The 19,393-nt window shown below is 39.8% G+C and overlaps 1 protein-coding gene and 1 pseudogene across 6 annotated transcripts in view; both read left to right on the top strand.

The window, feature by feature from the left end:
• The window catches only part of CFAP20DC (CFAP20 domain containing), a 263,072-nt gene extending 256,858 nt beyond the window's left edge, over window positions 1–6,214 (top strand). For 5 of the 6 annotated variants that reach the window (XM_037799280.1, XM_037799284.1, XM_037799274.1 and 2 more), the window contains one exon: window positions 5,099–6,214. In XM_037799280.1, the coding sequence (XP_037655208.1) occupies window positions 5,099–5,211 (113 nt within the window). In that variant the 3' untranslated portion in view covers window positions 5,212–6,214. The remainder of the gene's footprint in view (window positions 1–5,098) is intronic. The other variant, XM_037799299.1, reaches the window with a different exon arrangement.
• Window positions 6,215–12,541: 6,327 nt separating this feature from the next.
• Window positions 12,542–14,790, top strand: LOC119528960 (annotated as a pseudogene).
• Window positions 14,791–19,393: the final 4,603 nt, after the last annotated feature.

Here is a 19,393-nt window from a genome sequence, read left to right as displayed (position 1 = left end):
TTTTCAAGCTTGAAGACTTAACTTGCACTTATAGGTTTTCTATTATGTACAGTTAAAATGCATTAAATATAGATAATTAAGCACTTATATTAATTGTCTTTCAAAAGATGAACTGGAGGGATCATTTAGCTGAACTGATCTAACCGAGGGGAGGGTGACCAAAATTGTTGCGTTTGGCCTGGCTCCATTGGTTTCTCTTCTGTTACTGCTGTTCACCAGTTTCAAAATGGATGAGGCTGAAAGTTTGTAAATAGATTATTATCTGAACAGTAATTTTATTTCACTAGAAATGGCTTTATTATGTGGAGAAGAGTAAAAATGTAATTTGGACCCTTGCTCTTAGTCTGGTAGCAGAAAATGGTTTCATTTGTTAATTTCTCCTCTTAGAGTTTCTGTAGCCAGTCTTTAAATAAAGCAGTTTAGCATTTTGAGGAAACAAACTCCGCACTCTCCAAGAATATAATTGAAAATTACCCCATACCCATGCACAATAATTACCTCTCAAAACATTTCCCATTGCTTGACATCATAGTGGTAATTGCTTAATGATATTATAATTTCATTACGTAGGGATTACAATAGCAAAATGATGTAAGTTGGAGGCTTTGAAAATTAAGTTACAATGAAAACAGAAGCTTTTATGCAAGTTTATAGCACTTATTTCAATGTAAAATTATACATAATCTCACCCAATTTTTGTACTAATGTCATTGTTTGTGGTGTTTTAAAATCCATCCATTGAAAGCTTTGGTACTAAAAACTGCAAAACCTATTGCGTCCCCATGATTGTAATGCATGAGGTTCCTGTTCTATAGTGGTATGTAATGGAACAAATGCATTTATATAGCAGTTATTGCTCCAGTTTGAATGCATTATGTAGCAAAACCTCTGCCTATGAATTGGATCCACCCCGATCTCTTGGCAATTGAGTAATAAAGACCCATAGCCCATTATAATGGTTATTTTCATCTTGAAAGATTTCTGACTGGTTGTAAAATGCATTGAGTTTTCTAATTTAATAGCACCAGCTTAAAATTTTATCTTTTTGGAAAGTTCAAAATACATGATTTTGGTATGAAATGTTTTTGTTTAAAGATTCATTCATCATAATGTCCTATATTAAACTAAGTGGGTGCTTCGAGTTTTGTTCAAATCCACTTTTTTTTCTTTTGGTAGTAAAAAGATCAAACAGATACTGTTTAGGGATAAAGGGAATAAGGTGAAAATGAACATACCCCTCACATGTATTAGTTAAGACTCATAATTACAAATTGAGCGTCATGACTTAAGTATCCTACCTTTTCCATGATAATGATGATAACAATGACATGTATTCATTATTCACTGTGTGTGGGCTGGGTGTTGCCTCATTTGGTGCTCACAGGTTCTAAGAAGGTACTATTATCATCCTTACTTGACATATGAGGAAAATATGAGGAAACTGAGGCTCAGTGTGGTGAAGTTTCCCAGTTTCCCACAACTGCAATGTGGTAGAGTTGGGATTTCGACCCATGCCTGTCTGACTCCGTAGCCTAAATGTTTAACTGCATTGTCATACTGCCTGCCTCATTGAAGGCTTTTCTTCACATTTTGAGCTTTGTCAGTTCTCCTGTTCTGAGTTCTAAAAAAGTTAGTCTAGGTTCATAGTTTATTTTGCTATTATTATTATCCTTAAGAGTAAGAGTAGCTATCATTTATTGAACAGGAGCTAAGTGCACTGTGCTATGCATGTTGCCAGTATCCAATTTAATCTTCCACCAAAGAAATGGGCATTGTTATTCCCATTTTATAAATGAGGAAACAAAGGTCCAATGAGGTGAAATAACCTGCAACCTGCCTAAGGTTGATCCCAGGTTTGTGGGATTCTAGAGCTTGTAGGTCCTCTTTGCCTCTGCAGAAGCATCTCCCAGATTAACCCTTCATTGGTCTTCAGTAGCTGCTTTTGTTTCATGTGTGTCACATCCATAGCCAGACTGGGCCAGCTCAGTCACATAGCAGGCCCACTGGATTGGTAAACTGATTTTGTTAGGTTCTCTGAAATAGCCTAAATAGTAAAGGGATGATGGGTTGAATGTCTGGAACTAAAGGACATGAACACCCCTCTTTGATGTTCTTGGTGTGCAGAAGTGACCTGAAGGGCCCAGAGGAGGCATTCTTAACACAACAGAAGGAAACCTTCTTTCTCTGAGTTCCTGTTCTTAATTAGAAATTGTGCAGGGTGCTCAGGTCAGCCACCAGTATTAAAGTTCTGTCATACTTCAAGGACATCTCTAGGGCTTAGAGTCACAGAAGCTCTTCAAAGACCCTGCAGGGATCATCTGCAAAATCCACGTGAGTGGTTGTCCCGGCCCCTGCTTCACCCTCCTGAGAGTACACATCCCATTTACTGATCAACTGTAATGCTTAGAAAGTTTTGTCCTTGTGCAGAGTCAAAATCTAGCCCCTGTAATTCCCACCCATTGCTCCTAATTGCTTCCTCCTGGAATCCCCGGAATCTTCTTAACCCCTCACTCATATACCACCCCTTCTGTACTTACAGCCATCAAGCTTTCTGTTTTCTGGAGTTAGTAAACCCAGTTACTTTGAGCTTATTGAGCTATTTGTCTCTGCCCTCTCTCTGGACTCTCATCTTTGCCAATAATTTTTGACATGGGAAATCAAACTTCATTTGTTTCCAAGCCTGACTTTTAAAATGTAAGACACCTTTAAAATTTTTGGCTCTTTACAATGTTTAATTTCCTTTGATTTAATAGCTCCCAATTAAATGTGTTACTAACTTCTTAACAAAAACATCAAGCACAGCATGGTGGAAAGAACAATGAACTGATAGTCTAGAAACCTGAGTTCGTCTCTGACTCTGTCTCTAACTCACCAAGTGACCTCAGATGAGCTATTTAATTTTGCAGACCCCGGTTTCCTCATCTCTAAAATGCAAACAGTAATTTCTGCCTATTTCACAGAGTTGTGAGGGTCAAATGAGCCACTACGTGAGAAAGTGCTTTCTAATCCATCAGGGCCTCTACCAATTAAGGTATTACTAAGCAAGGCAGAAGTAATTGAATAATTAAACCCTTTGTTAAACCCGACTTTTTGAGGACTGCTAGCACAACACTCAGCTCACAAGGAGAGTCAGTGGATTTCCTGTCATTCCCCTGCTACACTGCATACTCCTTGAAGACAGGACCTATTTCTTATAATCAGTATTTTCCCTGTAGTGAGATGAATTGTATCCTCCAAAAAGATATGCTGAAATCCTAACCCCCAGTTTCTGTGAATGTGACCTTGTTTGGAAATATGGTCTTTACAGACCCATATTTCTGGTAGTGAGATAGTGATATCCCACTATCACCACCACCTTCCCTTACCCTGGGCGGATGTAATCAAGTTAAGATGAGGTTATGGTGGATTAGGGTGGGCCCTAAATCCATGACTTAGTGTGTTCATAAGAGAAAGGAGGGGGAGATTTGGACACAGGAAACATACACCAAGGGTGGGCGGCCATGTGAACACCGAGGCAGAGATTGGAGAGATGCAGCTATAAGCCAAAGAATGCCGAGGATTGCCGGCAAACACCAGAAGCTGGAAGAAGCAAGGAAGGATTCTCCCCTGGAGACTTCAGAGGGAGCGTAGCCCTGCCAACACCTTTGTTTCCGATTTCTAGCCATCTGAACTGACAGAGAATAAATTTCTGTTGCTTTAAGCCACTAGTTTGTAGTACTTAATACAGCAGCCCTTGGAAACTAATACTGTTCCCAGCACCTGGCTCAGTGCCTGGCTCAGAGAAGAATCGCGTTTAACATTTGTTGGATGGCTAGAAGAAGAACGGGCAGAGGCGTGGTGGTGCCACAGTTTCAAACCCCCGCCTTCTCCATCTGGGCCCCACTCCCTTGGACTTACTCCAGCTTGTCCTGACAGTGTCCTTGGTCTGATTTTGGCTGGGTAAAATGAAATCCCACCATCACCACCACCTTCCCTTACTTTGGGCAGCAACACTGAAGATCATGAGCTTTATTTCACACTTCATTCCTTCACCCTTTTGGTAAACATTCATATTTATTGAGCCTCTGTTGCTTGCCAAGCCCTCTACCATGCCCACCATCCAAGCCCTGCTGAAGCTGACCCTTGGTAAGTTTGCAGTCCAAAGGCTTTGGACCTTACTAACCTGTGCTAATGAAGAGAGAGGAGTATTGTTGTAATCACCCCCCTTCTCCCTGGGCCTGCTCTCAACTCCTACACCATAAGTGGTCTTGATCCCCAGCCTCTGAACTCCTAGTATGCTGACTTCCCAGTGTGTTCAGATGTACTTACTTGCTGCTGACAGCGTCAAATACCAAAGTGCTTAGCAGAACACTGAGCACATAAAAGGTGCTCTGGAAACATCTTGAGAAAAATCAATTTTTCTTTCCTGTCATGCCCAGTTTGTTGGAACCAACCAAACCTTGTTGATGACTTAAGCAGTGGGAGTTCTCGTCATTCAAATAATCTAAATATCTGTCAAAAGAGAAAAACATCAAGCCATGCTTATATTCCCAGCCAACTTGACAGACCTTCCTACCACCTGGCATTTTGTTTTCTATCTATGATCTCTGCATTATGTATCATATTTCTAAATGATGTTATTTTAATTCATATTTATTTACTAACATTTTGAGGAGTATGAATGAGGACTGATTTTTTTATTATGTCTTTTAATTTGTACAGTTTTGCATTTCATGCAGGGCTGGCTCATGAATTTTAGAACTGCAGTGATTAAATTTTCAATCATGCCCAAATTCCTTAATCCTTATTAGTGTAACTCTTCAGTCCTTTGACTAAGTCCCTTTAGTCCTTTTCTTCTGTGCCCTCCCTGCCAGTTCTGGACATTCCATTTCTCTTTTCTCTTGTAATGAAGTTGGCCTTTCTTTGCTGTCTTACACGGCATACATAGAGTCTCATCACCTCCCCAGCTGTCCTCCTTTCCAATATAAACATTCTGTTCACATAAAGGAAGTCCCCCAGAGAGATGGTGACTCTACTTCATTGCCTTTCTCATGCTTCAGCTTTAGGAATTCCCGGCCAGGCTGGCAGCTAACGTGTCTGTGGCTCCCCTTCCCCATAGGTGAAGAAGACCTGAGTGTGGAAGAGGATGAGGAAGTGCTGACTCTGTTGTATGACCCATGTCTGAACTGTTACTTTGATCCCCAGACTGGGAAATACTACGAGTTGGTGTGATCCGTCCTTCCAGGGCAAAGAATGGCCACCACTGGCCAGAAGAGGGATAGCAGCTCAGATTCTGTTAAGAAGGCATCACAGCTTGTGCGTTGGGCCAGCCTGGGGAATCAAAAGTAACTGAGAAAAAATGAATTTATTTTGTAAATAATGTTCCTTGTTAAGAATAGCGACATTCTTTTTGTAGAGGTGTGTAATTTTGAAACTGTGAATGAATACAAAGACAAGATTTTAGGACTTTAAATTGGTTCTTGTTTGTTGGTCCCCAACCTATGTATAATTTTATTTCATATAATTTTATGTAAACAAATTAAGAGTCATTAATTCAATTTTTTGCAGTGTTAATCTGTAAATGATGGCCTGATATACAGAAAATATAATTGTTTAAATGATATTTGGGTACCCTTTATTTTATAACATATTTGTATTAAAAATAAAGTATGATGGTCAGAAGAATACCTTGTAAACTGCTGCTTTTTATTCACCCCACTTTCTTTACGAGAATATTCCTAGATGATATTTACCTTTCCTTAGACACTCTTAGAAAAGGAAACACTGTGAACTGGTCAGCCTTTATGATCACATTTTATTGGCACTGGCCCCACTATTTCCATTTCACTACGGTTCATCCAGAGTTTGTCAAAGATCACAACATCGTTAAACTCTTAAGCTGCTTAGCACTCTCACTTGTGGAGGTTTTTACAATTTTCTACCAATTATCTCTGAATTCTAATGATATAGTCCAAATTAGCTCCGCGGATCCAGATTTAACAAGAAGTCGCCCATTTGAACACCCCACATACCTCACCACTTGGGCCTGCAGAAATCTGGAAGGGCTTCCTTTGGTCTTTAAGGTTATGCCAGTGTGATTGCCACACCACCAGGAAAAAAACCATGTGTTTTTGGGCAGACAGCTCTGAACTGTGTGCCAAGTGTATTAATGTTGATCTTTTACTTATTGTATTAGCTGGCATATTTTGTTATTTAATAAAGATTTTTTAATAAAGAAGAGTACTGCTGGAAATGAAAAATTATTGGTGTACAGTTGGATTTAATGGTAGTACTATAATTTCATTTAGTGTTGCTTGATAGAGGAAATAAGAGTCTTTTTGTCAGGAGTAGATTTGGGCTCATGTTCAAAGGCTCATCCATTATTTATAACCATGTTTGTGTTTGATACGCTTTTAATCCTTTTGTTCACAAAATATACCTTTGTTATGAATTTCTGTCTAAGATTTTCATGCCAACAAAATGAAAATGAATAACTGAGGCCTCACAAAGCGTACAGAATGATAAAAGAGTTGGGTTACTTTGAAGATTGGAATAGGACTTGTAAAGCCTTGTTTCTGTTCTGCTTTAGATAACCTCAAGACTATCCAAGCAAACATGGGAGTCAACTGGAATGTCTGTATTAGTTAAGACTCATAATTACAAGTATCAGAAAATCATGAGCTATATTAAGGAGAATAAAAACACCTTAAGGATAAAAGAGTGCCTCATGAAACCCCAAAACAGAATGCTACCAAGCCCCAGAATAGATTCAAGCTGGGACCTAGAAAACTATAGAGAACTCTGTTGGGATTCTTGAATTCCAAGCATCGAACACCCTTGATCCCAGGATTCAAAGATGTGTTGAAAAATCAGGCTCCAAGAGGCACTGGAATCAGGGCAGCTCCAGGTATCTCTATAGCAGGAATCAGCAGTTTCTCACATCAACCAAAATGACTCAACATCACCTTTTTCCACCTTTGAGTCTGCTCAAGGAGCAAGAGGCCAGTTGGCTTGACATACAGTTCATCCCCAGGACCACATGGGAGGGGAATAACATAGTCCCAGCAGAAGAGGGCACTGTTGACAAAATGGGAGACATGCCTGGCAGGCAGAAATGACAGATGTCTATCTGGGAATCTAGAAGCCTCATCTCTGCTGGCAACTCTGCTTCTCTCTCTCGTTCCTCTCCACCCCACTCCTCACCCCTGCCAACTTTTTCAGCTACTCAGTCCACCTGCCCACTCAGCCACTCTACAACCAATATATCCAAGCAGACATTAATATGAACTCTCAATTTCAACCCTCAACTCTGAGTTGGGAATCCAGTTGGCCCAGTTTGGTTCCAGAGGCCCTCTGCTCCAGATGGGTGAGGAGCAGTTAAGGAATTCCTTGTGAGCCGAGCAGACAATCCCATAAAGTCCCACCACAAGATCTTACTATCTACTTTTCACGTTCTATTTGTCTTTTTCAAAGGGGTAGCTACATTTCTGTTGTGGCTTCTACAGAAAAACTGAAAAATAGATATAGATGTGCTTCACATTGCCAATTTTAAATCAAAATGGTGCAACCAGTTTACTTGGAAACTCAATTGACTAGGCTATGCTTGTTCACTGGTTGTCAAATTTTGCTGCACACTAGAGTCTCCTGGAAAGTTTGTAGAAATACTGTCCCTAGGTACACCTTCCCTGCCCCCCACCCAGATAATCTGATTTGATTGCTTTCAAGTACAGCCTGGGCATTAGAATGTTTGCAACTTCCCAGGGCAATTCTAATGTGCAGTCAAGGTTGAAAATCACAGCAATAGATTAGATCCGACATGATGAGAGGGCAGTGGTTTTGCCTAATGGCATATATACCATTGGGAAAAGTCAATCTTGTTAGTTTCCATTTTCAAGACCTTGATTTCTACTTTTCTAATCAAATGTATACTGAACATTTATTATTGGAACTATTACAAATGGCTGCTGAAAATTGTTTGATTCAACATGAAAATACATTTTAAGATAATTTGGTATCAATTTTGGAACCAATTCAAACAGTTTCTCATTTCATATAATTCAGGGTGCACAAAATTGATGACTTTAAGTCATCAATCTCTGAATTATTATTTAATTACAGAGACAGAGCCCAGTTAATGGAAATTATGGAAGGACAACTGTCAGCTGATATGTGGCATCAGATCAATGATTTAACTTCCCTAGAAATTATAAATTCGCTCTCTCTCCAATTAACTTAATTTTATTTTCTATTGAAGAAAATACTGACATTTGCAAAATGCATAGATAGCTTTACAAAATAATTTTTCCTATTGTATTTCTCCATGTTTTTAGATTAGCTTCATTTAAATCAGTCATTTCAAACATATCTCAGTTTTGCTTGAAGTGCAAACTGTGTTTAATAACCAAGAATAATGTAGTTGCAGAATGTGCAACCTGAGGACAATTAATTAAAAGAACTAATTTTAAAGCTGTCCTTTGACTTTAATTAAAGATCTAGCTGCTGAAAGCTTCTGGACTGCTCTTTATTTAAAACTGTGGAATGCCAACAAGTACAGTACCAAAACAGTTTATTCCAGGTCTTGTCCTGTGAATCTCAATCTTCAATCAAAGTGGCCAGGGAAAAATGAGGATTAAGAATCACATATCCACATATGGTTGTATTCTACAATTTCTGTTTCATACAGCATTCATTTTGCATTCCAGAATAGCTAGTCATATAGAGAATTCTTGTGAAGCAAATCCTAGTTCTCTTTTTCTTCCATTGAAATAGTTGAGATAGAATCTTCTAAATGGACCTAGCAAGGACTATCAAGATTATTTCATTTAACTCTCTGATTTTAGAGTTGCAAAAAGTGAGATTGAGATTGAGAAGTTAATTGTCCACAAACAGTTAGTTACAGAGGGGAGAATGGAATCCATGATTGTTCACTTCCAACCCAAGTCTTTCTTTTCCCACCCAAAGGAATAAAGAGGAAGATTTCAATGGCAGATTTAGATGGGCATCACAGACCTGGACAGTGTTCCCAGAGGACACTAGCGCTTGCAAGGACTTTGGGCACTCTAGCTCTCACTTAGCATTTCTTCCTTTTGCTCTGTGCAGATTCTGTCTTCCCTCCATTGTCAGCCTTTACACCTCATGGATCAGCATTTTCCAAAGTGTGTTCCAAGACACAGAACTTCCATGAAATGCTAATAATTCAAAGGGAGTGGGGAAGAAGTCCATGGTCAAACAATGTGGAAAACACAAGAGAAGCAGAAATGATCATTTGTCATTTCTGAGAAAGTTCTCAAAGGCATTAGCGGACTAACGGACTAACATGCACAGGGAGTCTCCAAGAGAGGAGTGGAATCTGCAGCAGATCTCAAATTTTTGCAGAACCCTTTTTCTGGTGAACTTCTCAGTGGGCTACCTGTCCAAAGATCACTTCTCCAGGACCTGGGAGCCCTGACTCCCACCAGAACTCACAGAAAGGTGTCTCCTGGTCTCCTGGGTTGGTTGGTGGTTGCTTGCTTGCTTGCTTGGTTTTGGTTTTGCACGTTATGTGTGTGGTGATGGTGGTGGTGGTCGTGGTGGGACTTTTCCTGTTTGATTTTTGTTTTACCCAGATATTTCACAGATCTCTGACCACACTGTAACAAGATTGCTTTTTAGACTCTCTTTTCATTGAAAACAAGATATGCCAAAGCCTGAACATTCCTTAAGTCTGAAGCTTTGGTCACCTAAGATAAAGAAATTTTCTTTCTCACATTTTAAATGTTACCAACTTATAACTGCAGGTAATACAGTTTACTTCTAACAAAGGGTAAATCTAGATTAAAGTTCATTCATCATGAATATGGGAGTTTTACATCTTAACAAATATTTCAGTTCTAGTTTGCCTGGTTTTAATGTAATTTAGAACCTCATTAAGTCAAAATAATTTGACTTCTAAGAATTAAATGACCAATAAACTTGGGCCATAGATAACACTAATTTTTACTGCTGACATATTCTTCTGTAGTTAATCATCAGTAATCCCATGAAGCATTACAGAAGTGAAGTGCAAGAAGTGGTATTGATTGGTTTTCATCAGCCCAACTTATCATTGTCAGTGTTTATGCTGAACCTGGCAAGATTTAAGCTTATAAACTTGCTCCTATAGTAATAAGTACTGCTGATATTTTAACCTGTGATCAGGGGAAATTATCTCCAATTTGCTTTAATGGATACTTCCAAAGGCATAGAAAGAGTGTTCCTGGGACCTTCATCATTGAGAAAAACTCTTATCATCTGGGTAGGTTTAGCTTAAGAAATCAAGAGGGGGAAATTACTCTGTTTATTTCTGACAATATGCCATTCTGAAACATAATTTCTATTAATGATGGAGTTTAAATAGTCTAAGAATAAATCTTAAGAAGGGGTTAAAATCATCATCAGTTTTGTTTTATGACTTCCTAAACCCAAGATTATCTTAAGTAAAGAGAATCAATCAAAATTTCACCCTTTGTTTCTCCTACTACTTGCAAAAGTGAATCAGACATTTCAAACCCTGAAAACCTACAAACCTCTTAGCCAACTCAACTGAAGCAAGCTTCCCTTTTCCTTTAAAACCTTTTGACTGGTCAGATAAATTGCTAGCCTCTTATGTGGGCTAATTTTAGTGAGCAAAGTATATTTTCCACCAAAAATTTGTCTTTTCTCTGACTTCTGATAGCTAGATATTTCTAAAAGTAGTGTAGGTGTCTAAACCTGGACACCAGCTATACTTAATAATATCTTTTCAATTCCCATATTTCAAAAGGTTTTCATCTTAGGTCAGGTACTTCTCAAGAACATCTGCCATGGTCAAGAGAAATTTGATTTGAGAAAGAAAAAAAAAAAAGACTGTGGCTACATTTTAAAGATAAAAATGTATGGATGCATCAAAACCGAAATAAACAGAAAAAGAACTATTCAAGAGATTCCTGTTGTAATCTGCTCTGGGCAGCAGACACATTGCCACTGGTAATGTCTATAGCCTTAATTTATAAGGAACATCACTGCTTGCATTTATCTTTTAAAGTTGAGACCCTTCCCATGTTTTGCCAGTTGTTGCTCTCAATCTAACTTGGTAGTTCTCAACCTTAGCTGCACATGACATTGTCTGGGGACTTTAAGAAATGCTGCTGCCTGGGCCCCACCCTCAGAGATTCCTTCCCCCTCTGCCCTGGGCTGTGACGGGGCATCACAGTGTTTAAAAACTCCCCAAATGATCCTAATGTGTAGCCAAGGCTGAGACCCTCTGGCTTAACCTATTCTTATTTCTCCTCTTTCCCTCTCTTTACTTCCTGTGGTGCCAGAATGAACAGTTTGAAGATTCCCCAAGGCATATGGCATAAATGACATTCAATAGTTTTAACCAACAGACTAACCATCGCCTGATGGATTTCATCTGTGGGTAATCCAATAATGTTCTAAAAACCTGCCTTGGCCCCCTGTGGGTGATGACCCCTAGAATGGAAAACATGACTTTTGTTTACTTTGCTTCGCTTTGCTTTCTTCACTCTGTCTTTTGTACTTTTCAAGCTAAACCACTCATTTCTCCTTTATGGGTGTCAGATTATATTCTATATTAATGGATTTATCTTGTTCCCAGCTTCCAAATTAATAAAGGAGGAAGGAAGTTTATCTAGTGAATATGGGAAAGTGATAGAAGCCACTATGTTAGGCTGCTGAAATGAGTGCCTGTGTGTGTGTGTATTTTATAACTAGGATGCTGTCAGTTCACAAAACCTCATGACCCAGCATCACTGAATTAAATACTGTTAGGAAGTTTTAGAGTCTTTCCATTGAAAGTAGCTTTTAGTGAGTCAAATCTATTTTCTTCCACATAAAAATGCCATTTATTCCAGTCTGAGCAAAGATGTAGACCTGTGGCTAATTTTCCTGATCTATGGCATATTTCTAAACATGAGAATATGAGAGAGGCACTGGGAATTTAAAATCATAGTTATATTACCCATTCGGAGTCATAAACCTTTTGTAAAGTCTGTGATGTATACAGCCTTGAATTAGAGGTGCTCTGGGCTATGAAGGAATTAAGACAGTTGATATTCAGCCGGGTGACACTGGGTAGAAGAGACAGCAAGAGAAAGTAAGAGTGGAAATCAAGAAACCTGTAAAGCAGCAACCAAGTCAGAGGGGACCTGGAGGTCCAGAGCCCCCACCCCCACCCAAGAGTTCTTGCAGAGCTCATAGAGTATCCATCTGTTCCTGGGATGAGACAACAGGTTAGTTTTTTGTTTGTTTTTAAATCTTAAAGGGCAATTTGATCCCAACAAGCTAGAGAACTTGGAGGCATCCAAGATGCTAACAAAGAACTACCTGGGAGAAAGCACTTCACACATAGTCAAGTGTGATTACTGTTTATGCCAAGGGCTTTCAGATTTGGCTCTCTGGTGATGTACAAGGGCTATTGCAATAGTCCTAAAAGCATACATAAGCGCTTGGTTGTTGGAGCTAAGGTGAGAGGAGAAGGCAAGCTGCTGAGAAAAGTGATAGAAATACTGGGATAAATCTGCTCTTCTGTGCCAAGAAGGGGACAATGTCACAAGTCAAAACCTCTTATTCCTGTGACGCACCCATGAACTTCATCAATTTCACATCTTTGAATGATGAGGAAAATACCCAAAACATAGATTCCTGGTTTGATGAGAAGGCCAATTTAGAGAATAACTTTCCAGGGAAGAATAGGACAGAAGGGAATTTTCAGGGCAAAACTCCTCTGAGAAAGGCTAATCTTCAGCAAGCTACTATCACGCCTCTGAAACCAGTTGACAACACTTACAACAAGGAGGCTGAAAAAGAAAATCCGTTGGAACAATCCACTCCATCAAATACTTGTTCTTGGAAGTTGAGGTTGCCTCATCAGGAAATACTCTAGCTTAGCCTCAGAGAATATCTGTTAGGCTCTCTGCTCAGAAGGATTTGGAACAAAAACAAAAACACCATGCAAAAATGAAAGCCAAGACATGTGCTACTCCTGTTATCATCAGTGAAATTCCACCCTCCAAAAAAAAATGAAACTTTCTAACAACAAAAAAGAAGCCAGAGGAATAAGACAGTGCTCATCAAGATACTGCCCCAAAGAAAGAATCTTCCTCAGAGAAAGCCAAGAGCAGACATACTATGCCTTGTACACTACCTGTAAGGCAAAAGGTTCTGAAAAGTACTAAGGAGCAAGAGTTGGAGAAGAGAATGAAAATGCAGCAGGAGGTGATGGAGATGCGGAAAAAGAAGAAGAATTCAAGAAACTTGCTCTTGCAGGAGCAGGGCAACCTGTGAAAAAATCAGTCAGCCAGGTAACCAAAGTAGTTGACTTCCACTTCTGCAAAGATGAGCAAATCAAACAACATCCTAAGAACCAGGAGCAGTATAAGGAAGTGGACTTTACATCTGAACTGCAAAAGCATCTTCTATCTCCTACTTGAGTGACTAAGGGATGCACCATTATTAAGCCCTTCAACCTGTCCTAAGAAAAGAAAAGAACCTTTGATGAAACAGCTTCTTCGTATGTGTCCCTTGCACAGCAAGTCAAAGCCTTCCATAAATGAACCCCTAGCAGATATCACTTTAGGAGCAAGAAGGATGATAGTAGCCTCTTACCCTCCAAAGCTGTGGCCAAGATCTGCAGAGACCCACAGACTGCTAAACTGCAAACCAAACACCGTGCAAGACCTGTGACCTGCAAAGATCAGACCTGCAGCTGATCAGGAAGTCGAGGAGCTTGAGAAACTACAACAATGTAAATTCAAAGCACATGAACTTGATCCTAGAATTCTTGAAGGTGGTCCCATATTGCCCAAGAAACCAGCTGTCAAGGCACCTACTCAGCCTATTGGCGTCGATTTAGAAATTGAGAAAAGTATCCAGGAATGAGAGTCAAAGAAGAAATCAGAGGATGAACACTTTGTATTCCATTCCAGACCCTGCCCTACTAAGATCCTGGAAGATGTTATGGGTGTTCCTGAAAAGAAGGTACTTCCAATCACCGTCCCCAAGTCACCGGCCTTTGCTTTGAAGAACAGAATCCATGTGCTCACCAAAGAAGATGAGGAAGAGGAGGAGCCAGTGGTAATACGAGCTCAACCTGTGCCACATTATGGGGTGCCTTTTAAGCCCCAAATCCCAGAGGCAAGAACTGTGGAAATACGCCCTTTCTCCTTTGATTCCCAAGACAAAGAACATCAGCTACAGAAGGAGAAGAAAATCAAAGAATTGCAGAAAGGGGACGTTCCCAAGTTCTAGGCTCTTCCCTTGCCTCATTTTGACACCATTAACTTGCCAGAGAAGAAGGTGAAGAATGTAACCCAGACTGAGCCTTTTTGTTTGGAAACTGACAAAAGAGGTGCCATGAAGGCACAGACTTGGAAGTACCAGCTGGAAGAGGAACTGAAGCAGCAGAAAGAAGCAGCTTGCTTCAAGGCTTGTCCAAGCACTGTCATTTGCCAGGAACCCTTTGTTCCTAAGAAAGAGAAAAAACAGTTGCTGAGGGCCTTTCTGGTTCTCTAGTTCAGGAACCTTTTCAGCTGGCCACTGAGAAGAGAGCCAAGGAGCGGCAGGAGCTGGAGAAAAGAATGGCTGAGGTAGAAGCCCAGAAAGTTCAGCAGTTTGGAGGAGGCCAGGCAACAGGATAAAGAGAAGAAGAAGGAAGAGCTGGCCAGGCCAAGGAAGGAAGTGGTGCATAAGGCAAATCCGATACTCAAGTACGAGGGTGTGGAGGGAAAATCAAGTGACCAGCCTCTGACTGTGCCTGTATCTCCCAAGTTCTCCACTCGATTCCACTGTTAATCTCCGCTGGGAGCTGCAGGCACCACCTGGGAAGAGGAGCTGCTCTTTATATCAAACCAGGAGGCTTCATTTTTTTTTGTTGCTGAGGCACGAAAAGAACCCATTTCTCAGACTCTTGCCTACTGGTGCCTGACAGAGCATACTTGACAACTGTGGACTCAGTTTTGTTGAGAATGATTTTCTTACATTATTGAAGCTAATAATGAGACTCAACTCGTGTTGGTCTATACCAGACTCCATGTAGTGATTTCCTTTAAACTGTCAGTTGGACTTGTCTGTAGGTCTTAACTCTGTGACTAGAATTTAAAGTCTCTGTATCAATACAATGTAATCGCAATTGCCTCCTCCCCATCCCCCCTTTTTTGTTCTATTTTAATCAGAAAATAAAGTTAGTTACATATTGAGATAGGGTTTAAGTCATAGTTTAAATGAGGAACAGTCAGTATATCAGATTCATTCTTTTCCCTGCACAAAATGAATTTAGAGTTCAGGAGCCCTTTGCTAGGATGTCAGGAAGCCACAGTAACTGCACCGATGAGGAAGACGACTTCACAGACTGATGAGGAAATCTCACAGCAGCCATTCAGCAAGCTTTGGACAGAGCTGCTGTTGGGGCACATTTTCCCCTCTGTTGTTGCTGATAACAGTGCAGCATTTATTTAAAAAGTCTTCCAGTGACCTGGTCTGGAATAAATACATTCGTCTTCCCCTCTCAAAAAAACAAAAAAAAAAAAGCATGCATAGGAAGGTAAAGCACCATATTTTCCCATAAGGCTAGGCTAAAAAATGTTTTATCAGTACTCAAGGGAAAAAAAGGAGCACAGGCTTCATTCAGTGAGACAAAGAAAACTACCCACTTCCTAAGAAAGGGGGAAGATTCAGCAGGTACTGATTACAGATGTATGTATCACCTGGGCCATGTAACCAGAAAAGAGACACCCTAGAAATTCCTCAAAACTGTATTTAGTCAATATTTGTAGTAATTCAGGTCCCATGTAGTTGAAATATTGACTCCTCTATGAAGTTTCAGTCTTAATCCTGATTAAAATAAAAACACAGGACCAAGTCAACAACCCCCTTTAAAAACAAGTATTTCAGAAGTGATCCATTCTGAGCCAAGCAGCTCATGTATGTTAAGAAGATTTTTGCTTTTATTCTTCATCACAAATGTAGGACTATTCTAAATAGTCTTCTTGATCTCATCCCATTTTATCCATTAATATACATTTTATCTTAGGACATACTCAAAGCATTTGAAGTAATAATTAAACTATATTTGTTTAAACAGAGTCTGTAATCCAGATTTTGTATCATTTCAGACTGGCTCTCCTATCCTTAGGCTAAATTAATGAGAGTTTTCTAACAGATAAAATCATGTAAAGTTAGGGAAATGATTGTTTTCATATCTTCACAGCTTGCTTTGCTTTTATTTGCTGCTCTGAAGGGCAGCCATCCTCTACAAATCTTTCTCCCCAAATTCCTATCTGGGCCTTAATTACATGGTAGAGATAGAGAACAGCTCCCAAAGAAATACTGATGCCTTCTGAGCCCATGGCGTTCCATCCCTTCAGATGTGTTTACTTCCTTTAAAGGCGGAGACGAAGGGGTAATTCACAGTCCCCCTTGGTGACTGTTTTTGCCACAGCCTTCACACCATGTTGGGTGTTATAAGCCCGTTAGGATGAGAAGCTGTTTTTCTCTTTATTCTCTTTAGTCTCCTACAAATTCTAGCACCATCAGGTTTTATTTCCATTTCCAGTACCAAGCAGTAAAAAAAAAAACATATACATCCGCCTCTAGAACAGTTTGTATAATAAATTTCTCATAATGCTTTCTGAAAGTTATAGTTTGATTCATCTGAAGTTAAGGAGTATTTGAAGCATCTCTTGGTGAATCCTAGGCCACCCAAGATTCTGGTGTTTCTCAGCCGTGTGGTCACAGTCCATAAACAGTATCTACATCTTTATCGTCATAAATACTACTTCAGGTTTAGATGCCAAGCTCAATAGATTTTAAAATGCATTCTCACAGCTTTTCTACTGAATTTGACAAATACCATCAGATTATATATCAAATGGGAAATCGTCCATTTTTTCCCCCTTTGACCTAATGATTCATCAGGATTGGCTTTGGAATATGACTGTGCTCAATGCTTTATTCTGCCCCAGAAATTCTATCATTACCCCTGGGTGAAAATGACCCTCTTGGTGATTGTCTTCATCATCTTTATTGTCATCACCACTTATTGAGCTCCCACTGTGTTCCCAAGCATCGCACTGAACTGTATACCTACATTTTCTCATGTAATCTTTATAACAACTCTTTGAAATAGTCAGTAGCTCACTTTGTGAAATAGGAAACTTAGGTGTAAACAGGCTCAGGATCTCTCTTGAGTGCAAGGCAGGGATCTATCCAGGCCCGACTGATGTCAAACCTCATGATTTAACTATCAGCGACACTGCTGACCAACATGGGGTGATGGCTAAAATCCATATTGCTTATCAGAAGAGAAAAGTATTAAGCATGACACCTTGCTTGCTGCTTAGGTGATATCCTCACGGTTGCAGCTTGAAAAATATTTTTTCCCTGTTTCTCTGTTGCACCTTATACTAAAAAAGGTTCTACATTTTTTTAAATGTCCACAAGGAATTTACTTTCATATATACCTAAATATATTTTGAAGTTTTGATATTTTTGTAGATTAGGAGCCTTCCTTCCTATTAACAATGAATTTTATAAAGGGAAATTATTAAGCACTGCACGCAGGTATCATTTCAAAAATCTATTTCTTCTCCACAAGGCATCCTTCTTATTCTTCCTTTCCCCTGGTGTTTCTATAGTAACCTGGCGTCCTCAGCTATCACCTTTTTGTTGGCACTAAAAGATCATTTACAGTCAATCCTGCTTGTTCTGAAATGTGCCCTTCAATTCATAATGCAACAGATAGTGTGTAAGTTTAACAGACCCGAAGCATTTCTTATCTCACATTGAACTCACATGTTGGAAGGAGTGAAAATATCAAGAAATGTGGTGCTGTAGGATTCAGCTTTCAGTTTTACAACTAATAAAACCAAGCTGGGTTCTGGGCTCTTTGGAGTCAGCCTGAGCCCCTTCTCACCCCTTACGTCCCCTACTGCTTATGCAAGGACGGTAACTAACCGAAGATAGTCACATGCAAGATAGGAAAGTTTCAGAAATTTATCTTTTCTAAGATTGGTGTTATTTCCTTCTCCTGAAAAGCCTCAAGCTCTTCCATCTCTAGAGTGGGACATGACAAAGCTTTTTTTTTATGATATCAGATAATCAAATAAACTTTGTACTCAGGTGTGTCATGGCAGAGGTGGAAGAAATAGGAGAGCGGAACTGCGTGTTCACACAGCATTCCCATCCGTGCTCTCTCCAAGCGGGTCAGGTCCACACCCCAACAACTGCAAGCACGGACAATAGTCATCATTCACTTTTGCAATTAAGTTCCATGGCTTAGTCACATTGCTTGCAGTGTATGGTGAATTAATTAATTTAAAATTAATTTACAGAAAAAATAAATTCTGTAATTATTTTATGAATAGACTAATTACATTGTGTTTATTATTTATGGAGAATAGAAAGTTAATTTGTCAAATGTAAACATTCAAAATTCACCAAACTTGCTCCATTCACAGTCTTTCTCCAATTATAGTCTTCCCTATCTCAACTGATGGCAAATCCATCCTTATGGTTGTGAAGACCAGAAAACTTGGAGGCAACCTTGTTTCCTCCCCTTTTTTCACACCTCACATTAAGACTGTCAGGAAATCCTCATTCTTTACCCTCAAAATATATCCAGGATCTATTTCTCACCACTCTCACCATTATCTGCCTGGACCAGTACCACTGTCATCTCTCATTGTCTTACTGCAATAGCGAACTGTTGTAGGCTAACCTGCCTGCTCCTACCCTTTGTCCCAGCCCCCTGCCCCCTGGAGTGAACCTCTAAAATACAGCCTGTCATGTCACTCATCTGCTCAAAACCTTCCAGGGGATTTCAACTTCCAGTATTGTTGGATTGATTTGGTATACATTAAACTTCTCTTTGGGAACAAGTAAAAAGCTTACAAAACACACACACGCACAGAAACCAAACAAAATATGTTTGAAGGTATCAGAGAGTTATCATGCTACTGAGAACTCATCAAGCTAAGACCACAGAACGAGGGGTAAACAGGTGAGCCTGGCATTCAGTACTACTTTTTCCCTTGCTGAGTCACAGTGATGGCTGACAGTGCCTGAGAATATTAGCAGACATTCCTGAAATCTTATCAGCTGGAAAGACAAGCTCAGAGCCTGCCAAGGGGGAAAGGGCTCTCTTATTCACCACCAGCTTACAGGAGACCCCTCAAGAGCTACACCCTAGTTGGAGAGGTTTAACTCGTTATACAGGTCAGGCCTCCAAAAACCCATCTTCCAATCAGTTCAATCTCTGCTTGGATTAAGGTGATCTACCCTACCATAATTACCCACCTCAAGCAAGTATAAATCCACTTTATGGGAAGATATCATCCAGAGCTTCAAATTAGCCCCTACAGCTTTTCATAACTCAGTGTCCGGCACTCATTCAAAAAATACT

This window comes from Choloepus didactylus, chromosome 1, assembly GCF_015220235.1.
Source record: "Choloepus didactylus isolate mChoDid1 chromosome 1, mChoDid1.pri, whole genome shotgun sequence".
NCBI classification, from domain to species: domain Eukaryota; kingdom Metazoa; phylum Chordata; class Mammalia; order Pilosa; family Megalonychidae; genus Choloepus; species Choloepus didactylus.
This window is presented reverse-complemented; position numbering and strand designations above follow the sequence as displayed.